The sequence below is a fragment of the Tupaia chinensis genome, unplaced genomic scaffold (assembly GCF_000334495.1).
Source record: "Tupaia chinensis unplaced genomic scaffold, TupChi_1.0 Scaffold000010_1, whole genome shotgun sequence".
NCBI classification, from domain to species: Eukaryota; Metazoa; Chordata; class Mammalia; order Scandentia; family Tupaiidae; genus Tupaia; species Tupaia belangeri.
The window spans coordinates 4,638,990-4,655,399 of record NW_006159440.1 but is presented as its reverse complement, the minus strand read 5'-3'; the positions used below and the strand labels follow the sequence as shown (position 1 = coordinate 4,655,399).

At 46.5% G+C, this 16,410-nt stretch overlaps 1 protein-coding gene across 3 annotated transcripts in view; it reads left to right on the top strand.

Moving 5' to 3' along the window:
• ARHGEF5 (Rho guanine nucleotide exchange factor 5) overlaps window positions 1–16,410 on the top strand; it is a 27,388-nt gene that overhangs the window by 7,441 nt on the left and 3,537 nt on the right. For all 3 annotated transcript variants that reach the window (XM_006139891.3, XM_014583587.2, XM_014583623.2), the window contains exons 2-13: window positions 765–3,912; window positions 4,412–4,469; window positions 5,110–5,174; window positions 5,361–5,614; window positions 9,466–9,626; window positions 10,173–10,325; window positions 10,603–10,732; window positions 10,996–11,070; window positions 11,496–11,585; window positions 13,871–14,028; window positions 14,655–14,816; window positions 16,314–16,384. In XM_006139891.3, the coding sequence (XP_006139953.1) occupies window positions 777–3,912; window positions 4,412–4,469; window positions 5,110–5,174; window positions 5,361–5,614; window positions 9,466–9,626; window positions 10,173–10,325; window positions 10,603–10,732; window positions 10,996–11,070; window positions 11,496–11,585; window positions 13,871–14,028; window positions 14,655–14,816; window positions 16,314–16,384 (4,513 nt within the window). In that variant the 5' untranslated portion in view covers window positions 765–776. The remainder of the gene's footprint in view (window positions 1–764; window positions 3,913–4,411; window positions 4,470–5,109; window positions 5,175–5,360; window positions 5,615–9,465; window positions 9,627–10,172; window positions 10,326–10,602; window positions 10,733–10,995; window positions 11,071–11,495; window positions 11,586–13,870; window positions 14,029–14,654; window positions 14,817–16,313; window positions 16,385–16,410) is intronic.

Below are 16,410 nucleotides of genomic sequence, written 5' to 3'. Positions count from 1 at the left end.
ATGAAAAGAGTGGTGATACAAGTCTCTTTGGTTAACAAGAGACTGAAGCAGCTCCTATCCATAGCTTTCTAAATTCTTTGCAAAGCAAGAGATGAGGTGTTCTGCTGGAAGTGAGAGGAGAAGCAGGAAGGTCACCATTTTGAGCAGTGAGAAGAGTTCATGTGGTTTTTGGAGAGAAGGGGAGAGGAAGGTAATGAAGGAAACAGTTTTATGGGTCTACTTGGAGTTGGTAACTGGTATATCTACTATACTACTAATTTAATTAGTCTACTTACCATTCCACTTTCCTGCAGTTGCCTCTGTAATTGAAAACATAATTGTTCAGTAGTTACAAGGCTCTGCTAGACACATGAAAAATAAAAAAGATGAGTAAAATCCAACCCCTGTATAAAGAAGATGAAACTATAGCTCCTTGCACATCGGCTATAATAGCTTGGCCTATTTTTATCCCTTGTCAACAGCTTAGGAAGAAGGTTCCCCCTCCCCCTGTTCTGGCTCTGCTTCTCTGTCTATTAGATCTAGGGTGTGTCGCACAGTGTCTGGGAGTTATATTAGGGTGACTCACTCTTGGTGTCCAGAGAGTAGACAAGGAGAGACAAAATATGACATAATATGGTCTAGAGGGTAATGACCACTAGGAGCATTTGGCCCTGCTTTGACAGTCATCTTATATGCTAAACGTTTGTTACCTGTTTCCCCAACAAGACTCAGATTCTGTGAAGACAAGGTCTTTGTCCCACACATTGTCTTTCATTTCTCCACAGGATTCAGCCCTGATGGAGGCTGAGGAACCTCAACATGGACCCTCCACTCCCAACCCTGCTATAGTGGAATTCAGTATTATCCCTGAGGCTCTCATGAGGAGCAGCCAGATCCCTGCTGTGGAATCTGAAGGTCAAGAAAACCAAGACCTATATTCTACGTGGACAGAGGGAGGCAGACCCTTGGTGACCCAGCAGAGAGAGCTAAGCAATGTGCATGACTATGCAGCAGAGAGGATGCCATCTTTCCCCAAAGAAGGTTCTGCAGACAAGGAGATCAACCGGGAAAGGTTTGTGTCTGAGGCCTGGGACTCTCCAGATGTCCTAGAGACAATGTCCCAGAACCTAGCAGAAAGACAATCAAGGACACTAGGTCCAGAAGAGGTTGGGGCCTACCTGGTCCAGGGCAAGTGTCTTGACATGATCCCAATATCCATTGAACCGGACAGCAGAGCAGAGGTGGAATTCCAGCCACAATTCACTTCTTTTATATCGGGACAAGCAGAAGAGAAGGAGGAAACCTTTCCAGACCCCTCTGCTCAGATTGGATCTTGGCCTCCCTGTGAAGAGCACCTTGTAGAGACCAGCCAGACTGAGGACTCTGAGAGTGGATCTTTCAGGCAGGGAAAAGAGCTGCAGTCTATGGACATGCAAGGAAGTCCAGGGAGAGAAGGGCTTTTGCATCTTTGGGATGCCCAGGGGATAGAGACACAGAAACAATGGGAAGTGGAATTTCAGGAGGAAGGAATGCAAGGGGAGGATATTTGTCCTGATGGGATTTGTGGGGAGCAAGAGCAGATGGTGGAGCAGGTTGATGGTAAAGATGGAAAACAGAACCCACAGCAGGAGCAGGTACTAGGGGATGTGCTGCTTACACAACAAGAAGAAAGAGACAGACCCAATGGGGATCTGGAGGGTCTGAATTACAGTGAATGGGGACTAGAGGAGTCAGTGAGAAGGGCTCCGGGCCAGGAGGATCCAAAGCACAGGGGGCAGAGGAAGAAAGAGTCACACGGGCCAGAAGGGAGTAGGATAGACTCTCGGTGCATGCAAAATCAAAGCTTAGTGGAGGACTCAGAGAAGGTCACTGGGAAGCAAGATCAGGGCTTACAGAGGTATGTGATGTCAATGCAGGGGCAAGACGGAGAGGTAAGGAGTTGGGATGACAGGCTACAGGGAGAGGGAGAAGCGCTCCATGGGCCTTCCACACCGGTTGTGTTATCCGCTGAGATTTCGTCTCCTGGTGACGTGTTTCCAGATGCTTCGTGTTTTATGACCCAGACTGCTGGGGTGCAGACAGACTCCAGGGCTGAGGACCTGTCGCCCATAGCCATGACTCCTACATTGGAACCACCGGGATGGCCTCAGCACCCCATTTCTCTACCTGCCTCCTTTCCCCCTGGGCAGTCACTTGACAACAAAATGGCTCAAGACAGCCAGCAAGAAGGGGCTGAGCTGAACATGGGGACATTGCCCGGCCAGGGGACTGAGGTGAACCTTGCCGCTATATCTGTGGCTCCCCCAAGGACCCCAAGTTCAGCTACTGCCAATGCTGCTGAGATCTCCATCACAACCACCCCATCTTCTGCCAGCCCCCTCACCACCTTTGTCAGCAAGGAGACTTCTCTTGCTGCACATTCTCCAGAAACCTCCAGAGCCTTTTTCTCAACTGACAACCTGTCTCCCCAGGGAGTTTCTGAGACTCTCCCGGCTTCTTTCTGTGGCTTTCCCTCTGCAGAAGCCCCCACAAGCCCCAACTCCCACTCCAAGGCCAGCCCTGCCAGGCCCCCAGGCAGCTGCACAGGCGCCATCCAGCACCTCAGGAGCAACTCCTTCCCTGGTTCTCATAGGACAGAGCAGGCTCTGGACCTGGTGGGAAGATCACTTTCCTTCTCTCATTCCGAGTTGCCTCAGAGGCCCCCCAAACCTACCATCTATGGCTCTGTAATCCCAAGAAGGGCCAGGAGAGGCAATAGGGACTGTAGTGTCATTTCAGAATGTCCTACTGCATCTACTCTGGGGCAGGACTCTCAAGAACTCAGCTCAAGTCCAGGGAGGCCCAGCAGTCCTCACAGCAGCCAGCCGTGGGGCTCCCCACATAACCCCTCTTTTGCCACAGGATCCCCAGCCCTCATCCCCATGGACATGAGGATCCATGAACCTCCACTGCCTCCTCCCCTAGAGAAGAGGCACATCCACCCCCCCACAGTGGAGCATGATGGCCATCTCCGCACAGTGGTCCCCACGCTAAAGCAGTTCAATCATCCTTCTTCATTGGCCCTAGGTTCAGGGCTTCTTGGTCCCCCTAAAGGCCCACTTCCTGAAGTTCCTGACCCTCTTGTGGCAAGACAGCATCGACCTCTGCCATCTACCCCAGACAGCTCCAACCAAACTCAGGTTCCTTTACCCCCCAGGCAGAGATACAACAAGCCATTGCCCCCAACTCCAGATGTGCACCAGCCCCACCACTCCCCTGCTTCTCATTCCAATATCTCAAGGATCTACAAACCTCTTCCCCCCGTTCCCATCCTGGACTCTCCTACTGAACCACCTCCCTTACCCCCAAAGTCCAGGGGAAGAAGCAGGAGCACTCAGGGAGGACTTATGAATTCAACGGGTCAAGCTAAGCCAAGACCTATTTGTCAAGACTGGACAGTCTCCACGCCCCCTTGTGCTGGGCGTACTTCCTGGCCCCCAGCCATGGGCAGATCAACCGAGTCTTCGACTTCCATCGGTAGGAGTAAGAAGGAAGTATCCTCGGGCATGGCTTTCAGCAACGTGACAAGCCTTCTAAGTCCCTCTTCCCCTACCACTCCTTGGACTCTGGAGCTTCAGGAATCTATGCCTAAAGATGAACCAGGGCTCTTAGAAGAGTCTGAAGCCCCTACAAGAGGATCTTGGAGAAGAACTGGCCCCCAGGAAGGAGTCAATGGCCCAAGGAGGTCGGCTGTAGGACGAGCAAAGCAACCTGAGAAACCCGGCCATCCCCATCTGGAGAAGGCATCCAGCTGGCCCCATAGGCGGGAACCGGGGAGACCACCTGAGGGCAGCAGTACACAAGGCATGGCTCCCGATGAGGGGCCCAGCAAGCACAAGGGCTGGAACCGGCAAGGCCTGCGCAGACCTTCCATCTTGCCTGAGGGCTCTTCAGGTAAGCAAGGAGCAAGGACCACAGGGACACTAATGTCAGACCAAGCTCTTCTCAGTTCTTGCCACCTCAGCCCCTCTTCTGTCCCCAGGGCTCCTACTGCTTCATAACCCCAACACAGAGAGAAGCCCTGGAGTACCGATGTCATGTGCCCCTCTGTGCTCACCAAGTGCTTTTCCTCCCCCTTTCTCTTTCACTCACTCCCCAGGACTTCTTTTTAACGTACACCCCTTTCTACAAAGGTTATTTTGGATTACCTCCTACTGTTCAGTTCTGCTTGATCTTCTGGGTAGTAGAGAAGGCATCCCCCACTGGTTCATTTCCTGGGATATAGTAAAGACTGGGTCCCACTAGTGCTCTCTGTTTTGGCCCTTTCTTCCCTCCCAGAGTCCAATAAAATCTTCTTCTCCTTCCTTTAGACACCTCCATCTCCCACTCTGGGTCTTCAGTTCTCTCTAAATATCCCTCTGAATCTGTTACATCAGCTTACTTACATTTTCAGATTCAAGAGGCCCAGCCACGGAACGGTCCCCTGGCTCCTCTGACACTATTGTTTTCCGGTGAGTCACCCTCTCCCCTGACAGACACACTTGTATTCTCTTCCCTTAGGACACTGATACTTTCTCATTAGGATTTGAGTCGATAAGGGTTCTGGGTCTATGAATGGTTCCTGCTTGTCTCTTCTCAGGGTAGGGAGGAGAAGAGAGAGGCAGCAGGATTTCAGGGTAGGAAGATTTTATTTTATGTACCTAGTTCTGTCAGCCACTCCTGAGTCATCTGTCCTCCTAAGTCTTTGGCTATGAACTAAACCCCAGGTGGAATTTCTGTATGAGGAGCTAAACAGTGGCACAGTGGTACGGTGCACCGCTTTCCAAGGCTGACCCACGTGGGAAGGTTCTGGCTCATATGTGGGGCCCTCCCTGAGTGTAAGGCACATTCATGCCCATGATCCAGGGCTGGCTGAAGGGGGCGGATCATGGTACTAAGACCCTGTTAAACTTAAAGAGAAAAATGGTCCACTCGACAGGACTTCCAAACCACCCCAGAGTAAGTCAGGCAGCAACTCTGTTCCTCTCCAGGGGCTTTAGACCTGACATACCAGCAGACGTCCCAGGGGTTCGACTTTCTCACTGATAGTTACCTGTGGGTCCTCTGTAACTCATGGCCAACAAGACCCCATCGACCTTCTTTACCCTACAGAGAGAAAAAGCCAAGGGAGGTGATGGGAGGCTTTTCAAGACGCTGCTCCAAGCTCATCAATTCCTGTGAGTACCTTGAAACAGAGCTCCCCACCCAGGTGGGTATCCTGCCCAAGTCTGGGGAGGGACTTCTGGCTGGCCGTGGCCATAGAGAGGCAGAATCACCAGGGGAGGCAGCTTCTGTCCATTCCTGTCTCTCCATGTCTCTTCCCTGACTCTAATTCTCCCCCTCCCTGATGTTTAACCCTGTAGCCCAGCTGCTCTACCAGGAGTACAGTGACGTCTTTCTAAATAAGGAGATTCAGAGCCAACAGCGGCTGGACAGCCTGTCCGAGACCCCTGGGCCTGCCTCTCCACGCCAGCCTCGAAAGGCCCTGGTCTCCTCCGAGTCTTACCTGCAGCGCCTCTCTATGGCCTCCAGTGGCTCCCTCTGGCAGGAGATTCCCGTGGTGCGCAATAGCACCGTGCTGCTGTCCATGACCCATGAAGACCAAAAGCTGCAAGAGGTACCACCAGCAGGTGGAGGGGGGGCTGGAGATCAAGGCCACAGGGTCTGGTTTGCTACCATCTGTAGCTCCTGCTCTATCTATCACCACCACCAAGCATAGGCTGTCCCCACCACATACTCATTACACACGCACACCATGACCACCAGTCATCTCCGTGCTGAAGAATCGAATTATTTTTATGAATGGCACCTGTGTCTGTCATCCCTACCTCCTCATGCCATGGGCCATCACTCCTACCTGCTCCTGTCTAGGTTTGTACAGAATAACCCTGCCTTTGACGGTGTTGGGAGGAGTAGGGCGCTAAACCCAGCTAGCTCCATCAGAGTAGACTCAAATGTCCTTCTTCAGCAAGGGATTCAGACTATGCTGAAATTTTTCTATTCAGCCAAGACACATAGAGAGGATTTTCATTGGGTCCCTGAAAAGGGCTCCCTACAGAGTCCTGTGCACATTGATCCAATAGAGACTTTAAAGTGACCATCAGCCCCTGCTTGGTTATTCCTATCTACTACAAGACTATAGTGGAGACTGTTGGTCTGTTTTTAAGCTATTACCATTAATAATTTTTACCTAGAGTGTTTCTCTCATCTTTCTATAACATGGGATAGAACTTGTGGGTCCAGGAAGGCAATATGGCATAATGAAATATAGTAATGTTTAATTAGGTCTGGAGTAAATTACCTCAACAGAAAGCTCACTTTAATATTTGCTATTTAACTTAGGCCAGATTACTTGATCTAAATCTTTATTTTCCCACTGTAAAACTGATACAGAGATACAGCAAGAATCAGAAAATATAAGTGCCTGCTACATAATAGTCTCTCAGAAAATATTGACTATTTCAATGTTAAGTAGGGTTAACTAGGGTTTGAATCAAGACTTTGTTATTACTGCAAGTTTAGGCAAGTTATATAACTTCACTAATCTCCATTTCCTTATCTAAAAATTGAAGATAAGAATGCCTACCTTTAAGGATTGCTGTGTGGTTTAAATGAAATATCTCATATCTAATTTTGAATAGTTCCTGGGCTATCATTTGATAAATGGTAGTGCCATAGGTTTTCCCCTTTCAGAGGCAGAGAGGAATGATATTTTGATCAGAATGACTTATGGGTAAACAGTGCTTTTACCAAGTCAAACATGGAGAGACATACATTTTTAGACTTTCCTGTGCTCAGACTTAGGGCTCTATTCTAACTGTAACTTTTTTTTTGTTTTGGAGAGGATTTTTGGCTATAGGGCATGTGCGCTCGCCAGACAGACAGAGAGAGACATAGAGACAGAAAGCGAGAAATCACCCTGCGATCCCTTCTCCATTCTCCTCTCGGGATCTTGGGCACGCATGCACATGTGCCCGGCGTGAGTTTTAAGCCACCGGGCCCGGGACGCAAACCGCGGTCGACTACGGGGGAGTCCACCAACCCAGCCATTACGCCAACTGCTGGTTCCCATAACTGTAACTTTTAAAGCATGTGGAATATATTTAGAAAATCATTGATCTGCCCATATTTATTACTTTTATAACTGCCTATATATATTTATATATTTTAAAGCATGTGGAAGATATTTAGATAATCCCTAAGCTCACCAAATAATGAGGAGGTAACACCTGGACCCTAACTCTCTTGTTCTGACCCCAGAATATGAGGCAGTCCACCAGGGCACTTGTTCTAGTCTTGGTTTCACGCTCATAAGAAAAGAGCCCTCTGTATTTCCATCTTATACCTACCTTTTACTTCATCAAATGGAGTGCTTCCATAGATTCCATTTTTTACTATCACATCTTTGTGAGGTGAGAATTACTATATCTATATATAAAGACAAGGAAACAGTTGCAAAGAGGTTAAATAGGCTACGTGCTTGCATTAAAGCATAAGGAGCCCGGTTACGGCCACGAGTCAGTGTGCCCCCGGCTGGAGCCTCCAAACAAGTTCTCCAGCGCCTGCGCCATCTTGGTCTCACATAACCTGCTTCTTCCCATTTTTCCTGAAGCCCCAGTCTAGATGCATCACCTTCATCCTGTAAATCCGTTCCTCTTTCAAAGTTCATGGGTTCAGTATATGACCCTGTCATTTACCTAGTTACACGACTCAAAACCCAAGGCATTAGCTTTGACTCTTCCTCTTCTTCCCAGCCCCATTTCTAGCAAATAACTAAATTCTCCCAAATCTACCTCCAAATAATTGTGAAATTGTTCCACCTCTTTCTATTCCCACAGCAATTCAGGCCTTTATCTGTCACCTGGAACTATTACAAGTTTCCTAACATGGCTTCCTTGTCCTGTGTAATCATTTGTCCACACTGTGCTAAGGAATATCTCTATGAAAAAACACACCTGATCGAGTTATTCCTCCAAAGTAAACGTTTTTTGGTTGCCTCACTGTCTTTAGTCTGAACTATCTTACATTGTTTCCATAACCCCAGACATCGCTTCTCATCTCTCTAGCTTTATCTCTTTTCACTATGTTTGTACACTTGATTCCCCAAATGCTCAATTTATTTATTTGTTTGTTTTAGAGATATTTTTGCTATAGGGTGCATGCACTCAGCAGAGAGACAGAAAGCAAGAAATTACCCTTTCCCCCCCAGGGGGGATGGCCATGCCACAATCCCCTTCTCTTCCATTCTTCTCTTGGGATCTTGGGCCCTCTTGCACATGCACCCAATATGAGTTTTAAGCCACCATGTCTGGGACTCGAACCACAGTCAATTACATGGGAGTCCAGTGACGTTACTATTATGCCATCTGCTGTTTCTTTGTTTAGTTTTCGTAAAAATAGACTTTATGGAGCCAGCAGGTGGCATGGTGAATAAGACTCTCTTCTCCCACATGGTCAACTGCTATTTGAGTCATGGACCTGGTGGCTGGTGTTCTCACTTTCTCTCTCTTTCTCACTTTCTCTCTGTCTCTCTGTCTCTCTCTTTTTCTCTCTCTGGTGAGTGCACTTACTCCTTAGAAAATTTAAAAGTAATATAATAAAATTAAATAAATAAATTTTTAAAATAGTGTAAAAATTGATTTTATTGTATATATATTAAGGTATATAGCACTGGGTGCCTGCAGGTGGCATGGTGATTAAGGATGCTGGACTCCCACATGGCTTGAAGTCCCAGACCTGGCAGCTTGCATTCTCAATTTCTCTCTCTATCCCTCTCTGGTTAAATTGTAAAAAATAGATAGATAAATAAAGTTAAATAAAATAATTCTTAAAAAATAAAGGTATATAGCATGAGGGCCGGTGTCATGGTGGTTAAGGGCGATGGATTTCCACATGGCTGACTGAGGTTCAAGTCTGGACCTGGCTGATTGCTTTCTCGCTTACCCTTTCTTTCTCTCTCTCGCTCTCACTCTCGCTCTCTCTCTCTCTTTGGTTCTGTCTGGTCAAAATTTAAAATAATAATAATAATATAAACAAATGGAATTAAATAAAAATAAATAAATAATTCCTTTTTAAAAAAAGGTAAATAGCATGATATAGGACACAGAGATAGTAAAATGGTTACAATAGAGAAGCTTATTAATATATTCATCATCTCACATATTGACCTTTTTTGTTTTGTTTTTATTATTTAGGTTTTCTGTTTTTGTTATTTAGTTTTTCTGAAAATGTATATTTTTCTTTTATACTTTTGGGGGCCTACCTACATATGTTCCCTGAGCCCTAGATGAAATCTTATAAAATTTCCTTCCCTCTCGCTCAGATCAAGTTAGCTTCTGGGGTGACCATGAGCTGTAAAGGATCTATCTTGTTAACTTCTCTACCCCTGAAGCATTACACAGTGGCTGGCACATACCAGGGAGTCAGTAGACGTTCTTCGTTAATCTTCCTCCTCTTTCAAACTCCTAGGCCAAATTCGAACTGATCGTCTCAGAGGCCTCTTACCTGCGCAGTCTACACATAGCCGTGGATCATTTCCAACATTCATCCCAACTCCGGGCCACCCTTTCCAACCAGGAGCACCAGTGGCTCTTCTCTCGTTTACAGGATGTACGAGACGTCAGCACCACGTGAGACTCCCCTTCACCAAATGTCACTCACTCAGCCTCACAATCATTAGCCTTTAGCCTTTAGTTGGTTTCTTCTTTCTTAAAAACCTTGTCATTGCCATAGTGACAAATGAAATTGGGCCTCAGCATGCTCCATGATTCCTGATGGGTATAGGATAGGAAGAACAAAGAAGAGGAGAAAGTGTGTGGGTTGACAGATCCATTAATGGATAAATAAATGAATGAGATATGCTTTCTGGGGTGAGGTTTTTGATGCATGTAAGCATACACTGCATTAGAGGTGAGATATAGAAGCCATCTAAAGATCAAAAACCAGAACAGAATGAAAAGAACAAAAAATTGGAATATTAGGGTCAAAGAAGAAGATCAGGGCAAACAAGGGCAGCCTTGGGGAGAATACTAGTGCACAGCAAGAGTCCAGAACACACAGGGAGAGTACATTGAAGTTGGTGACGAGTGAAGTCACAAGCTCAAACAGACCAAGTTTCAGCCAGCTATTTAGTTGAGGCTCATAAATCTCATGAGACTTGTTTAAATACTATACAGGTTCCTTTCAGACCTGGAAGAGAACTTCGAGAACAATATCTTCTCCTTCCAAGTATGTGATGTAGTCCTGAACCATGCCCCGGAATTCCGCCGGGTCTACCTGCCTTATGTCACCAACCAGACCTACCAGGAACGCACCTTCCAAAGCCTACTGTGAGACATACCCCCATTCAATCCCCATGTGGGCCCTGCAGTGACCGTACACCAACCTCAGCTAGAGCTATCCCAGAGCACCTGTTCTTGTGCCCTCTTTGTGATAACAAACCCCAACATCGGACCCCTTCAGTGACCACATCTGGGCACCATAGATATCAGTTCCCACCTTCCCTCAACCCACAGATACTCCCCTGAGCTTCCATTATCCATGCCTTCATTGAGTCCCCATTCCTCTCCCTATCCCTGCTCATCCAAGCCTCCCCCGCTCTCATAGGAATAGCAATGGCAGTTTCCGAGAGGTCCTGGACAAGCTGGAGAGTGACCCCATCTGCCAACGCCTTTCCCTCAAGTCCTTTCTGATTCTGCCCTTCCAGCGCATCACCCGTCTCAAACTGTTGCTTCAGGTACAACAGATTCTACGTTGGTCCTGTCCCCTTAACTACAGGGTAATCTCAGGAAACTGCACGGCAAACAACCATCGTGCCTCTGCCCTGCTTCTCCTAGGAACGATGTGAGCAGTTTGCTCACTGCCTGCACCCTTCTTTCTCAGGCATATTTGCTGCTAAATTTTGTCCCTGGGCTTCTCCACTTGCTATCCTCCAATTGTTTCTTTCTGCTTTCCCGTGCCTTCCTCACATGTGGCTTTTGCCTACTATCTGTCTTATAGAACATTCTGAAGAGAACACAGCCTGGATCCTCAGAGGAAGCAGAAGCCACAAAGGCACATCATGCCCTGGAGGAGGTAGGCACCACCTCCACTCTGACCCTCTGATTGTCTTCCACAGAGAAGTCTTTCTGACCCCAAAGCTCAAGGGAGGTGGAGCCTTGTAATGGGAGAACGTAGCCCCCTCACCACATCCACCAGGTTCACAACTCCACCCCAACCCCTCCTTCACTGAGCACGCTCCGTGTCCAGGGGCTCTTCTCTCATGACCACAGTTCCACATGAAATCTTGCCTTCACTCAGCCGGAGAGCATCCTGTCAGGTTGTGCAAAGTACCCCACCTCCAAGGTCCTCAACTTGATTCTGGCTTCACTCGATTCCTGCCTGGTAGAAAAGTGTGAGATGAGACTGTCACAACTATTTCCAGATTTCTCACAGGGGACTCCAAAGTCTAAGCCTCTAACACAGTGCCTTTCCTCCTCCCTCACTCTGCTCCATCTCAGCTGATCCGAGACTGCAACAACAACGTCCAGAGAATGCGACGGACGGAGGAGCTTATCTACCTGAGCCAGAAGATTGAGTTTGAGTGCAAAGTGAGCAGGTCCCTTATACCCCATCCTGCCTGCGAGTCTCCCTCGCATGTCCCTCATATCACCCTCTGATGGAGAGCATCCTGCTCATGCTATTCCCAGTCTTATCCTCACTTCTACTTATCTGCCACTCTGTCCTAGTTCTGGGGTTTCTGCCTCAGTTTCCAGTGTAGTAAGTGAATTGGAAAGCAATAAGATGTTAGGTGAAAATGGCAAGGTTGGGACCAGCAGATGGCATAGTGGTTATGTCAATGGACTCCCACATGTCTGACCACTGTTGCAGTCCTGGACCCGGTGACTTAAAAATCATGCCAGGCACATATACATGTGTACCCAAGGTCCCGGGATGAAAATAGAGGAGGGCCTGTGGCATGACCATCTCTCCTAGGGAGTGATTTCTCACTTTCCCTCTCACTGTCTCTTTGCTTCTCTCTCTCTCTCTCTTTCTCTCTCTCCCTCGCAAGCACACACACCCTATAGCAAAAACCTATTTAAAAAAAAAGAAAAGCAAAGAAAAAGAAAATAAGAAAACATGGAACTATGTGTACATCCTGTTATCACTGGTGTAAACAGAAGGAAACAGATCTCTGTATGTATCTGGTTGTGTGTGCCGAAAGAAATGCAGAAAGGGTAATAGGAAAAAAAAAAAAAAGAGAGAAAGAAGTGATTACCTGAAGTAGGGGTAGGAGTATGTTTGGGAAATGGACAGATGAGGAAAGTATGAGGGAGAACTTTTCAGTAAACACCTTTATAAAAATGGCTATATCACTGGACTCCCATGTAGTCAACCCTGGTTCGAGTCCCGGACCCAGTGGCTTAAACACCCCAGGCACATGTGCATGCATCTCCAAGATCCCGAGAGGAGAATGGAGGAGAAGGGATTGCGGTGTGGTCATCCCCCTGGGGGGTGATTTCTCGCTTTCTGTCTCTCTGTCTCTGTCTTTTTGATGGGCATATATGCCCTATAGCAAAAACTTTCAAAAAAAAATATTTTTGGGGGTCAGCCAGTAACATAGTGGTTGGGGCAGCTGAATCTCATGACTGACCACGCAGTTCAAGCCCTAGGCCCTGTGGGTTAAAAAGCATGCTGTGTGCATGCCTGTACATGTCCAAAGTTTTGAAAGGAATGAGAACTAGAGGAGAAGGGGTTGCAGCATAAGCATTAACACTAGGTGGGTGGGGTGGCTTTCTCACTTTATTTTATTTCTCCCTCTCTCTTGCTCTCTCACTTTAGTGAACATACACATCTTCTGGCAAAATTTTTGTAAAAAAATTTTTTTGTCCTTGAATCATCAGTTATTTGATCAGGTCTCATAGATGAAGCAACATAAAATTGGTTCCAAATCATAGGGCCAAAATCTCCTATCCAAACATAAATCTAAAGCATTCCACATTCCAATTCCAACTCAGAATAGATACCATCTTTACCTCCCTGAAGGAAAAGGAAAATCCTTATCCACATTCTAATCATAGTTCAATACCCTCATCTTTACCTAATCTTCAGCTCCCCGCAAGCCCACCAACTTCTACAAAGCCCACCAGCTTCTTATTTTCACCCTCACAGCTGATTCCAATTGCTTTTCTTAATGTCTGTGGTCATAACCAAAGAGAACAGAAGCCATAATTGTTCTAATCTTCTCATTTCTAAGACACATCATACTGTTCTCTGCCATGTATTTTGTGTTTGTTTCTCTGAGTTTTTAAATTTGTTTTCTTTATAGTTTTGCTGTAGGGCGTATGTGCTCACTGGAGAGAGATGGGAGAAGATGAGAAATCACCCCACAGGGGATGGCCATGCCGTAGTCCCTTCTCCATTCTCTTCTTGGGATTTTGGATACACTAGCACACACCAAGCATAATATTCAAGCTTCCAGGTCTAAGACTCAAACCACACACCATGTGAGATACAGCTGCTTTAACCTTCATGCCACCTGCTGGTTCGTTATTTCTTTACCTGTCCTAATTGGGCTCTTCCATCTCTCCTTCAGTTTAGGCTTCTAGGAAGAATTAGTCACTGCCCTGGGTTGGACCATAGGCACCTTCAATTTGCCTAAACATGTAAACATGGCCACCACACACCAGAAGATAGAGGTCATTGGCGTATTGATCATTAGAGAGAAATAAAATCTAAATGGATGAGTTATGAGTAAGAGGGAAGATGAGAAAGAGATGATGGTCCTTGGTTGAACTTGTACAGAAGTGGCATGGTAAGGAGGGTGGGACTGAGAGGAAGCCTCACGTTTATTCTGTCTGTGACATTGCCTTCTCTTTCCTCCCTCACCCAATAGATATTTCCGCTCATTTCACAATCACGCTGGCTGGTGAAGAGTGGGGAGCTGACAGCCCTTGAGTTCAGCGTCTCCCCAGGACTGCGAAGGAAACTGAATACACGTCCTGTCCACCTGCACCTCTTCAATGACTGTCTGCTGCTGTCCCGGCCCCGAGAGTCAGTAATCTGGATGGGAGACCAGAGCAAAAGAAGGGAATGGGCTGGGTCAAGAGGGAAGGTCGAAAGGGACAGAGAAGGGTCATGTTCATAAAGGAAACCTTCTCAATGGTTCAACCCATAGAGCCCAGGCTATATCCTAGAGATGAGGGAAAAGCCAAAAGAAGGAAGTCCACCAAACTATATAATGAGATCACATAACAGCAGGACCTGTGCTGTTACAGACACAGAGCAAAATGCAGCAAATTACCTTAATACATTCCCAATTTGGTTTATTTATGGGTTCTTTGGACTGGGCTCATCCTCCTAGCCTAAGCATACTTAACTGATTTCAGATCTTAACTCTGGTCCTAAAGACCTTAGAATATTAGTCTTGGTTCTGCCTCTTTAACACTTCATGATGAAAAAGTATCCATTGCACTGGCTATATGGCTTGCCAAATTGGTGATAAATCTGTCAGGACTCTGGAGCTACCTTCTTGGAGGCAAGCTAGGACTATCTCATGATTTTTATGATAATTTGCAAGCTGCAGATGCTAAGGACAAGGATTTTGAATCCAAGGATATGAGGATGGATAAGATATGGGGACTCTCTAGAATCAGGTTGAAAAGACTTGTATTTTGCAGGGGTAACCGCTTCCTGGTATTTGACCATGCTCCTTTCTCCTCCATCCGTGGGGAAAAGTGTGAAATGAAGCTACACGGACCTCACAAAAACCTCTTCCGACTCTTCCTGCGGCAAAACGCACAGGGCACCCAGGCTGAGTTCCTCTTCAGCACTGAGACTCAGTGAGTTGGGGCTGGGCAGAAGAGCCAAGGTGGGCATCCTGAGACAGAAGTGGGACTGAGGCTGAGGACGCGAGCACACCTGGGAGTGAAAGCTCTCCTTTTTTCTACGAATGCACTACATTAAAGATGTATGACCTGTGGGGGGAAAAAAAAAAAAGAAGTGGGACTGAGGCAGAAAAGGCATCCAGAAAACAGCTATAGCACCACTTTGCCTATTCTGGACTAGGGAGCATCCATAGAGAAACCAAAACCCCTCGAGATAATAGACAACTTGCAGGAGGCTGTGGGTGGGAGAAAGTCTGAGTGCACCAAGACTTAGCACCTATTTTATACCCTTTACTCAAAGAGGATAAGGCCTGTGAGACACCGGAAAGGAGATGGACTTGTATGGAATGAGCAAAGGATCGAAATACTGATTTGAGTGAGTGATTTTCCATGTTCACAAGACAGAAATCTGTGAGTGCCCAAGTCTGGTGGGCATATAGGTGAATCAGACAAGCATGAGGTCCTTTCTGTGTTCCACGTTCCTAACTCCCATCTTAGCCACCGGCTGAGCAGAAATCTATTGCGTCAGGAACTTTGATTTGCTCATCTTTACCATGATAATCACAGCAAATACATTTATACATCCCTGCACTTTGGAAGGAATTAATAATAGTACTGGAAAATCTAGTGCACAATGACTACAACAATGAGCATCTTAAAAGCATTAGTCCTCGTTGCTGTTAGAAAGATATGAAAAGGGTCTCTCTTTAAAAACCTTGACAGATCTTAGGATCTAAGGATCCCCATGGTGTAGACACTTTCCAGTTCTGGCCCTCAGAAGATATTTCCAGGTGGGATCCATAAATGCCTGTCCTCACTTATGAAACAGAGGGGCTGGTTCAGTGGTTTGTATGCAAAAAAGTCAAAAAACCAGATGCCGCGTGTAGCTCTTCGGGCAGCCTCTTCCTGGAATGGTGATAGCGTCAGCTTCCAATTACCCAGGTGCCTTTGGAAGCAGAGGCTGGATCATGGAAAAACTTCTAGTAACTACAAAATTAGGCTGGGATTACCTTGTATACAACAACAACAAAATCATAGCTGTATCTCCCTGTTCTAGTTATTATCACAGAGTAATTATGATCACTGAGATATCTGATTGAAGGAAGACGGGCGAGGCAGGGTCAATAATCATGCAAATTGGTGGAGAAATCTGAACCGAGGTGAAGTTTGGGGTACAACTTCCCAAATGGAAAAATCTTCATGTGTCTAATTGACAGTTGACTTTGTGCCTCCACTTGGAAGATGGGAGAGACCATTGGAAGCTAATCTTGGAGCAAGAAGGGTTAAAATAAAGGGTTACAAAGCTCATTAACATATAGTTCCAGACTGTCGTCTTTCCGACCAAGCAGAGTTTTATTGACATTTGTCATAGAATCATTAAACTAGACAGCTTTCTGAACTAGACAGATCCTTCCCTGCAGCTGAAGCTATGATACTGCTTTGCTTTCTCAGAAGTGAAAAGCTTCGATGGATCTCAGCCTTAGCCATGCCTCGAGAAGAGCTGGACCTTTTGGAGTGTTATGGTGAGTCACAGTCTAAGAGGGAAAGA